This window comes from Poecilia formosa, unplaced genomic scaffold (assembly GCF_000485575.1).
Source record: "Poecilia formosa unplaced genomic scaffold, Poecilia_formosa-5.1.2 Scaffold716, whole genome shotgun sequence".
Classification (NCBI taxonomy): Eukaryota; Metazoa; Chordata; class Actinopteri; order Cyprinodontiformes; family Poeciliidae; genus Poecilia; species Poecilia formosa.
Genome location: NW_006800655.1, coordinates 7,544 through 17,264, shown reverse-complemented (window position 1 = coordinate 17,264; position 9,721 = coordinate 7,544). Strand labels below are relative to the sequence as shown.

The 9,721-nt window shown below is 39.7% G+C and overlaps 2 protein-coding genes across 2 annotated transcripts in view; one reads left to right on the top strand and one right to left on the bottom strand.

Annotated features, from left to right (window-relative positions):
* The window catches only part of LOC103131082 (heat-stable enterotoxin receptor-like), a 25,424-nt gene extending 18,727 nt beyond the window's left edge, over nucleotides 1-6,697 (top strand). Inside the window, exons 18-27 of the mRNA XM_016666384.1 lie at nucleotides 138-305; nucleotides 388-464; nucleotides 1,261-1,352; nucleotides 1,420-1,578; nucleotides 2,079-2,271; nucleotides 2,484-2,658; nucleotides 3,238-3,336; nucleotides 3,435-3,529; nucleotides 3,622-3,698; nucleotides 3,974-6,697. Of these exons, the coding sequence (XP_016521870.1) occupies nucleotides 138-305; nucleotides 388-464; nucleotides 1,261-1,352; nucleotides 1,420-1,578; nucleotides 2,079-2,271; nucleotides 2,484-2,658; nucleotides 3,238-3,336; nucleotides 3,435-3,529; nucleotides 3,622-3,698; nucleotides 3,974-4,181 (1,343 nt within the window). The 3' untranslated portion in view covers nucleotides 4,182-6,697. The remainder of the gene's footprint in view (nucleotides 1-137; nucleotides 306-387; nucleotides 465-1,260; nucleotides 1,353-1,419; nucleotides 1,579-2,078; nucleotides 2,272-2,483; nucleotides 2,659-3,237; nucleotides 3,337-3,434; nucleotides 3,530-3,621; nucleotides 3,699-3,973) is intronic.
* A 1,179-nt stretch (nucleotides 6,698-7,876) lies between these two features.
* Nucleotides 7,877-9,721, bottom strand: part of LOC103131090 (BTB/POZ domain-containing protein KCTD17-like) — a 9,335-nt gene continuing 7,490 nt past the window's right edge. The window contains exon 5 of the mRNA XM_007542660.2: nucleotides 7,877-8,390. The gene's annotated coding sequence lies outside the window, so the exon portion shown is untranslated. The remainder of the gene's footprint in view (nucleotides 8,391-9,721) is intronic.

Genomic DNA, 9,721 nt, shown 5'->3' with positions numbered 1-9,721 from the left:
AACCACAGCGCCCCCCACAGGCCACATAGGTAACCACAGCGCCCCCCACAGGCCACAGATGTAACCACAGCACCCCACCTTGGCCTCTTCACCTTCAAATGTAATTAAATTGGTGTCACATGTTTGTGCAGCAATAATGTTTGTTTGTGCCGCTGTCGTTTGGCCAGACCTGTGGACGGCTCCGGAGCACCTGAGGAACCAGGGAACGTCGCAGAAAGGAGACGTGTACAGCTTCGCCGTCATCTCCCAGGAAATCGTTCTGCGGCGCAGCACCTTCTACTCCAAGTCCTGCTTCGACCGCTCAGGTGTGGAAGCTTTCCTCGCCTTTCCTCGAGAATCTGAGCTAATGTTGCCGCTGTTTGAGCTGAACCGAGGCGTTTCTTACAGAGAAGCTGCACAGGGTGATGACGTCCTACTTCAGACCCGACCTCGATGTTGAGATGGCTTCAGAGAAAGAACTAGAGGTCAGCGCCGTTCGTAAAGATACAGTTAGAAATTAAAATCTGGTTATTTAGCCCAAATAAGAAAAAAACTTTAAAATGGGGGTTTAACTTTTAAAGTCATATTTTATCGTGTTATTCCACAAATGTCAAAGTTTCAAATTATTAAGTTAGCGAGCTAAATCTATAGCGTCAAAGTAAATAATTAGTTAGAAAGTCAACTATTAAGTTAAAAACAATTAAATATTTAGCACTAGACTAAATATTTAATTTAGTCTATATATTTAAATATTTAAAGTAAATATTTAGTTAGCAAGCTAAAGATTAACGTCAAAGTAAATATTTAGTGACTGACCAAATATCTTCACACTAAATTCACAAGCTGAATGGTTTGAAGCTGAATATTTAGCTAATATGCTAATTCATTTGCTGCTTTCGCATCGTTTCATGTCGTCTTTTCATCATCATTTATTTTCCTCTTTTCTTCTCCAGCATTTTAAAGGCAATACAGACATTTACCAGCAACTCTCAGCTTTTATTTTTTTATTTTATTTTCCAGCTTTTATTTTGATAATCCATTTCCGCTTATTGGCAAGTGAAAATGTACGTTAGCTAAATAGCTAAATGTTTCGTTTGGAGATAAATATCTAGCTTGCTAATTATTTAGTTTTAAACTGACATTTATAAATGAATAAGTAACATGGTAAAAATATGACTGAAAGATGAATCCCCATTTTTTTATCTGTTAATTTTTGACACTAATTATTTTAATTTTTCTTTTGCTCTGTGATTGATTTTTCATGTCTTCTGCGTCCTTCAGGTTTACATGATGATAAGAAGCTGCTGGGATGAAGATCCAGAGAAAAGACCCGACTTTAAGAAAGTGGAGAACTGCCTGGGGAAGAACATCAGGTAACCATGGTTACCAGTGCACTTCCTCTTCCTGTTCGGCTTCATTAAAACTCGTTTCCTCCGTCAGTAAAATCCACAACCAGGACAACGAGAGCTACATGGACAACATGATCCGGCGGCTGCAGAACTACTCCAGGAACCTGGAGCACCTGGTGGAGGAGAGAACGTCGCTGTACAAAGCCGAGCGGGACCGGGCCGACTTCCTCAACTTCATGCTGCTTCCTGGGTCAGTCGCTCCTGTACGGAGCTACAGTGGGGCCATAAAGTTTGACCTCTTGTTTTTTTCAACTGAAAAATAATTCTCAATGGAAAAAACCCCAAAAAGAAACTGACATCAGAAAGTACTTTTGAAACAGAAAAAAAAAATTTTAAACTGAATTTTTAAAAAAATTATATATATAAACAAAAAAATTTAAACAAAATAAAAGCTGAAAAATCATTTTAAACTGAAAAAATTTAACTGAACATTTTTCAGCTGAAAAAGAAATTTTTAAAGATTTGAAACTGAAGAAAAACATACAATTGAGTAATAAAAAAAAGTTAAATAAATTACGTTATGTTAAATTGCAGATAGTCAGACAAAGCTGATTTAATGTTAAAACAGTTTGCCATACTGCATCCCATCAGCGTTTAGAAGCAGAAGTGGCATAGCTAACTGCTGCTAACCTGCTACTAACCTGCTGCTAACTGCTGCTAACTGCTAGTTTGGCTGTTTCTCCCCTGAAGGCCGGTGGTGAAGAGCCTGAAGGAGAGCGGCGTGGTGGAGCCAGAGCTGTACGATGAGGTCACCATCTACTTCAGCGACATCGTGGGGTTCACCACGCTGTGCCAGTACAGCACGCCCATGGAGGTGGTGGACATGCTCAACGACATCTACAAGGGCTTCGACAGCATCCTGGACCACCACGACGTCTACAAGGTACCAGGGACCAAAACCGCTAAACAACCAATAGGAAAATCCCCCTGCAGTACCACTGTTCAACCCAAAGGGGGCAGCACTGAGACAGGTTCAGATTGCAGAACTGAACAGAGCTACATTAAATTTGCACAGAAACATAAAGATAGAACCATTAAGGACCAACGTAGACCCTTTATCTGATAAATGTTTCAGTTCCTTTATTTTCCGTTCAGGTGGAGACGATCGGCGACGCCTACATGGTCGCCTCCGGCCTGCCGCGGAGGAACGGGAACCGACACGCGGTGGACATCTGCCGCATGGCGCTGGACATCCTGTCCTTCATGGGCACCTTCCAGCTGCGCCATCTGCCCGGCATCCCGGTGTGGATACGCATCGGCATTCACTCAGGTAGACGCCGCCGCGATCCTCCATGGCCGCTGGCCGGACGCTTTTACACCAAACTCACCTGAGGGAAACGGCTGGTCCACCCGATTGGTCCATTTCATTCAGCCATGTTGGAGTAGGAACGTTTCCAAGAGCTCTGGAAGGCCGCAGGTGGAGACTATATGGAGCTACACTGGTGCCTTAAAGTTTGTTCAAAAACTGTATTTGAAACTGAAAAATTATTCTGAAACTAAATTAAAATTTTTACATTTTTTAAAGTAAAAAGAAAAACGTATGAAGCAAAAAATAAGTTTTACGCTGAAAAAAATTTAAACTTAAAAAATAGATTTTAAATTGAAAAAGAATTATTAAACAAAAAAATCTTAAAAATTTTAAACTAAAAACAATTTAAAATTGGAAAACTCAAAAATATTTACACTAAAAAAACTTAAACTGAATTTTTTTAAAATGGAAACATAATTTTTAAAGTGAAAACATTTTTTTTTTAGTTAATTTTTTATTTAAACAACTTTGCTCCATCATCCTGCTGTAGCTGAACCCAGATCTCTCTGTGTGTGTGTGTGTGTGTGTGCGCGCGTGCAGGTCCGTGTGCTGCCGGCGTCGTGGGGATTAAGATGCCCAGGTACTGTCTGTTTGGCGACACGGTCAACACGGCGTCGCGGATGGAGTCTTCAGGACAACGTGAGCAGTGAACACTCTCACAGGAAGTTCAGACTGACACTTCCTGTTGGGTAGCCAGTTAGCTTCATTCACCCGATGTGTGTGCTGTCGCCCCGCAGCGCTGCGGATCCATGTCAGCGAACCCACCATCCACATCCTGCAGCGCACCGACTGCAAGTTCCAGTACGAGATCCGAGGAGAAACGTACCTGAAGGTCAACATGGCTGCCGGCAAACATGCAGAAAAACTGGAAGAGGTTTTGTGTTCCTGGCGATTTTCCTAAAGTTTTTCTGTTGTTTTTTTCAGGGTAAAGGAATGGAAACGACTTACTGGCTGACAGGAGAAACCGGGGAAGATTACGATCTTCCCACTCCGCCAACAACGTGAGCAAAACGACACGCATGCTAGCTGTTAGCCTCTTCCTGTTTTACACAGAAAAATCGGTATTGCCGATCAAACTGATTAGAGGACGCTAATCGCTAATGAACGATGGTAAAGAAAGATTGAAAAACCAATTCACAATCATTTTGGCTTGAAATCAATCTTCTAATATCAATAATTTTTGATCACTCATGGCAGAAGAGATAGAAATAAAAATGTTTTAGGAGAGTGGGTATTCAGGGTCAAAGGTCAAACTGATGGCTGCGTGCCTTGGCAGAGAGAACGTCCAGCGTCTGCAACAGGATCTCGCCAACATGATCCTGACGTGTCTGGAGCGCCGAAGACGAGGGTCGGTGCGGCGGAGGAAGGTGTGTACCGGCGAGGAAGAGGAGGAGGACGAAGAGTCGGAGGTGGAGTCTGAAGGCGGCCATCTTGAGTATCTGCAGCTGGCCACCGTGGAAAACACGCTCAGCACCTTCCTGTAGACGAACCGCGTCTCCTCCAGCTTAGATGGAGGAACAAAGATGGCGGACGAACTTTGTAAAATCTTTTAACCCTTTAAGGTTAATATTTCTCCTCCGACGTTCTGTTTTATGATAAAATGTTAAATATTTTCCTCCTATTGAGGCCAAACTCCTGCCGCTTTGCACATTAATCTCTCCTGTACATGATCGGATCATTGAGCCTTCTTTAGGAGGAAACGGTTTAAAAAAGCATCTCAATCCGAAGAAATGTTTTATTTTTGTAGACAACAGTGACAGTCAACAGTAAATAATAATAATAAAAATAGAAGTAGCTTCCTGTTGGAAGATGAAGAGTTGTTCTGATGAAGTTAAAACAGCCTGTACAGATTCATCGGTACATTTCATGTGTCACATTGTTTTAGAAAATATTTCACTGCTCTGATGAAACAAAGTCCAAACGTTTCAGCCATTTCAGCCTCGTGTTCCTGGATTTTCACCAGAATATTCAAAGTGCAACACTAGGTGGCGCTTTTTGCATCAGAAGCTGCATGAAAAGGTGAAGTACAGCAACAGGAATGATGCCGACCATGAAGGGCATCACAGCAACAGGAGCATCTCAGTAAACGTTTCATAACAATTTCATTCAAAAAATACAAACTTGTTTAGATTGGTTACAAAAAAAACTGTTGATTCTCGCTCAAATCAGAATATTTTTAATAAGAAGTGGTTTAGATTTCTGCCAAAAATGTTTTTCTTCCACTCAACTTTCCAGGATTTTGGACAGCCTGCTGGACATAGAAGGACTAACAGAACATTTCTGTTATATTTTTACCTGGTTTGGTGTTCCGTAATTTCCGGACTATTGACCACACCTAAGTTTGAAAAGGAAATAAGAATAAAAAATCTAATAAATGGTCCACTCTTTAATATTAGCATTGAGGTTTTCCTTTGAGTTTTTAATAATATTTTTTCACTTTTTGTGTTTTTGTTCTTTATTACTAATAAAATAACTAAAAATAGTCTTTTGTATGTAAACTTCCTGTAGTAAATTCGCACATATATCCTAAACAAAAAGTTAATTTACTTTTGATTATTTAGTGACTGGCGATTCTCTGTGCATTAAATGTGACTGAAAATGTTTAAATGCTTAAACATTATGATTTAATCACTTAAATCATAATGTTAGCCATAAAAGAGCAGAAATAAACTTTTTAAAACATATTAGCCCCATCGGCCTGTGAAAGAAAGTATTGTAGTCTGGAAATTACAGTAATATTCCAATTTAAATGAATTATCACTTGAACTCTGTGCAACAAATCCACGAGTCTGACTTTCTGAATGTAACGGCTTCAGTAGATTATTGGTTTATTGAGATGCACCGGCTTAATCCAGAAGGAAGAACATTCATGTAAACTAATCAGAAAACCTGATGGTCATCGTTTCAAATACAAAACAATCAAAACTCATAAAAACCTCAACCACACACAAAAATAAAATCCAAACATTCAAAATAAACCAAAACAAAGGTGTGCTGTCCACAGCTCATCAGAATAATGTAGAGAAGCAACAAACCCTGTCAGACATGTTGGGTCGGCTTCCTGCTTTAACTCAAGGCACTGGATGATCCGAGTTAAAAAGGCCGGGAGAAACAAAGATGGCCGCCGCTCTGTTTGAAACAAACCACTACAGACGCACCGACTGGAAAACTTGGGCCGATATCTGATATAAATATTGCTGATATTTGCCAATAGATAATCCTCTGCTGCATCAGCGTCACATGACCTGATAAATATCAGCCCAGTTTCACTCATCGGACCGATACGATAAAAAATGACCAACAGACGATTTTTATCTACTCCTTAAAGTTTAACTATTCTAACATTTACTGGTTTACTGGAGCTCTGAACTGATTTACCAACACAGAGACGGTTTTAAATATCGATTGTCTCTAACGGGATTTTAATCGGTGGCATGAAATCTGTCTCCGGGTTTTTCACAGCGTCCGCCATCTTGATTCCAACAGGACAGAACTTCCTGTAGATTAAAAACGTTTTTAAAAGCGTCTTTTTAATCATATTTACAAAGTGAGCTTTTTGTCGTAGTTCAGGATTTAACCATAAACATACAGCAGCGTATTAGAACCATTAGACAGAAAAAGGACGAGTTAATTTCTGCAAAAAGAATATCAGAAATTTTCAATTAAAAAAAAAAAACAAGGTAATCTGTTTAAAAATCCTAAAAACATTTTAATTAACCTCAGAATTTTTTAAGAGGAAAACCCCAGGAATTTCTGGGTTTGAAATATTCAATTTGCTAGAAAAATCTCAGAAATTTTGAAGTTATTTCTGAGATTAATCTAAGCTTTTTTTCTAAGCCGAAATTTACTCTTTACTTTTTTTGTACCAACGTCCCCAATATGCTGTGTATTCACCTGTCCATACACACACAGTTCCTCCATGAACTGAGGAGGACCGTCAGGCTGATCGCTGCTCATTTGGTCGTTATGATTTGGTCTTTAATGCAACTTAAAGTAAACAGAAAACTGTTCAAATATTTTCTTATTTATCAAATAAGAAGCTAAACTTGGAGGCAGAATGGAAGCCTGCGTTTCCATTTCCTTAACAAATGTGCGCAAAACTTTTTTGATAATCCAATAATGTCGAAAAACACAATTTCGCAACTGCTGTGTTGCTATTAAAGAAGAAATTAAAGCACACATGAATAAGTTATTCATACGATAAGTCATTGAAAAGCTTGGCTGTAAACACCTGGAGGAGATATGTTCATAATTGAGCTGTGGTGATCATCATCTATCAGCCAATCAGAGGAGACTCTGCCGTCTTATTCTGGCATTTCCATTCACCATATGATTGTGTAATTTAATATTTGAAAATAAATTTGCTTAATGGAAACACTCCAATTAAGAAAAAACAAAAAGTTTTCTGTAAGATTCATTTAAATTGGTTCATTTTGCAAAACTGTAAGGAAACACTTTGTTTTCACATTGGGAGTCACATGATCAACAACCTGATGTTACTACTGGCGGAAACGACGAAGAAAACAGGATGATGAATCTTTCTAATGACTTAACTCTTTTCCATTACAAATGTGCGTAAATGTTTGTTGATATTCTTCAGAAAAAAACAACTTTCTATTAAATAAGAAATTCAATTTAAATCACACATGAATAGTTTTGTTAAAATCTTGCTGCACCATCATCCTAGAACTACTTCCTGTTGTCTTCTTTGTGGTTTCTGTCAGTAGTAACATCCTGTTGTTGATCATGCAAACAAAGCATTTCCAATGCAGTTTTATGAAATACATTAATTTTGATAGTTTAAAAACCTCATCGTACTGCAAAAACTTTTAATTAAAATATGCTATTTTTTATTTTTATTTTTTCAAAATTGTTGAGGGTCAATAAAGCAAATTTATTTTCATAATTTCAATTTGTGCAAGTTCCTGGTTAATGGAAACAGTTAATACTCCACTAGTGTAAAAAAAGAATCAATTATTATGTTTCCATTAAATAAGAAATGCAACTAAGACCTGCAGCTCCATCATCCTCCAACCACTTCCTGTCGTCTTCTTTGTCGTTTCCAGCAGTATCATCTGATTGTTGATCATGTGACTCATAATATTAAAAGTTTTTCCGTTACACTTATAAAAAACAACCTAATCCTAACGCTAAAAGTTTCTATCCAAAACATCTTTTTAAATCTGTTTCCACTACACAAATATATTTCCATAATTTCAATTTGCGTACTTTTATTGCTAATGGAAACGCAGCCTGATTGGACTCGTCTCATCTCCTCCATCTTCTCAGATTGTTTTTTTATTACAGCTAAAACGGGTTTGTTGACTTTTCTATCTGCCGTCTGAATAGAAACAGGAAGTGCTGTCTCCCTCGCTGGGGGGAGCGAGGACAGAGAACTGACAGACTGTCAGGGTCCAGACGCTGCCTGTCAGCAGCTGCACAGCGGGTCAGAACCGCGAGTCAGAGCCGACCTCTGACCTCCGGTCGGCTGTGGATCTTTGGTTGTGACTTACTAAGCTCTTTTGTTTCTGTTTTAAATGACCGGATGACGATTCGATGCTACAGCTGAGCAGGACTGTTCTGGGTCTTGATGACATGAGATCCGGGTTCTGGCCCTCGGAGGGGGCGGGGCTTAGGGAGAGGCTTGTGGTGGGGGGGCGCTCCTACATGCGGGACCCGTGGATCTGGAAAAGCTGCAAAACAAAAACAAAAACAGGTTCTGTTACAGTAAGGTGGTTACCACGGCGACGGGACAATCACTCGGTTAGGTCTGAGCTGCAACGGCTGAGCTGACGATGACGATGATGAAGGCGTGAAGCTACCAACTCAAACTAGTTTGACATGAATGTGAAGATTTCATACGTGTTGCTGCAGAGAAACGTCAGGAACGCGTCATGTCACCAGAGAGAACCAGTCGATCGATCGATCGATCGATCAATCAGTCTAATCTGAGGTTAGCAAACATCCAGGAGGGCTAGCAGTATTTCAGAGTTTTAATAAAAAAAAAACTAATCAATAATAGTCCATCAATACTTAGTTTTTTGTTTAAAATATCAGAGGATATTCTATATATTGAATATTCTATCAGACTATCTACTGATATCTATTGATATTAATCAGTGTCTATAGCAATATATACTTTTATTGATCTACCGTCCAGCCCTGCGTCAATGACGGAAAAGTCGGATAAAATGCGACGTGACGTCACAAACTGTCGAACACAATTCATCTGGAGGTGGAACAGATCGGATTATTTCAGGGTGGAAACATCGGAATCGGACCGTCCTCCATCTTGTTTCCATCTGGTGAAGAAGGAAGTTGCTCTCAGTGTCTTCAGAGGTTTTTGTGTCGTTTCCTTCAGTGGTTCTTGGTGCAGCGCCCCCACAGGCCAGGAGGGGAACAGGTTGGTTTGACTCAGAGCCACAACAGATGGAGGTGGAGCAGATGTTCTGGTTCCAGTAGAACCGGGTCAACCGGACCATCAGGAGTAAAAACACACGAATCATGAACAATCGTTTTGCAACAGTAAATCGGTTGGACGGCTGGAATCCTTTCTGATTTCCGACAGATTTCGGCTGCTTTCTTGGCTTTCTGACTTTTTGCTCCTGGTTTTTAGCGTTTTCCCAATTTTTACCCAATAATTTATTTATGGACTGATTTGCTTTGTCTATTTGGCTAGAAGTAGTTAAACGAGGTCCTATGTGAAACGATACTCTGATAGGGGAGACCAGGTCTGGTTGTAACACTTTTTGCTCCAGCACCTTTAATTCAGAATTTTTGAGCTAGAGTTTTCAAACTTTTATAAGAAATACCCACATTTGTTTACTACAAATGACACCAATTCAAACCTCTGCAAGAATATCACAGACCTGAGGTCTGCTGCCTGAGTCAAATAGACGGCCAACCCTTCCTCCTGCACTTTGTTGCTGCTCCAATAACTTACACTGGGAAGATCACTGGACCCCTGTTCTCTCAGCTTCTGCAGTGATTTGCAGCATCTGCTCAGTGTTACATGGCAGATCTG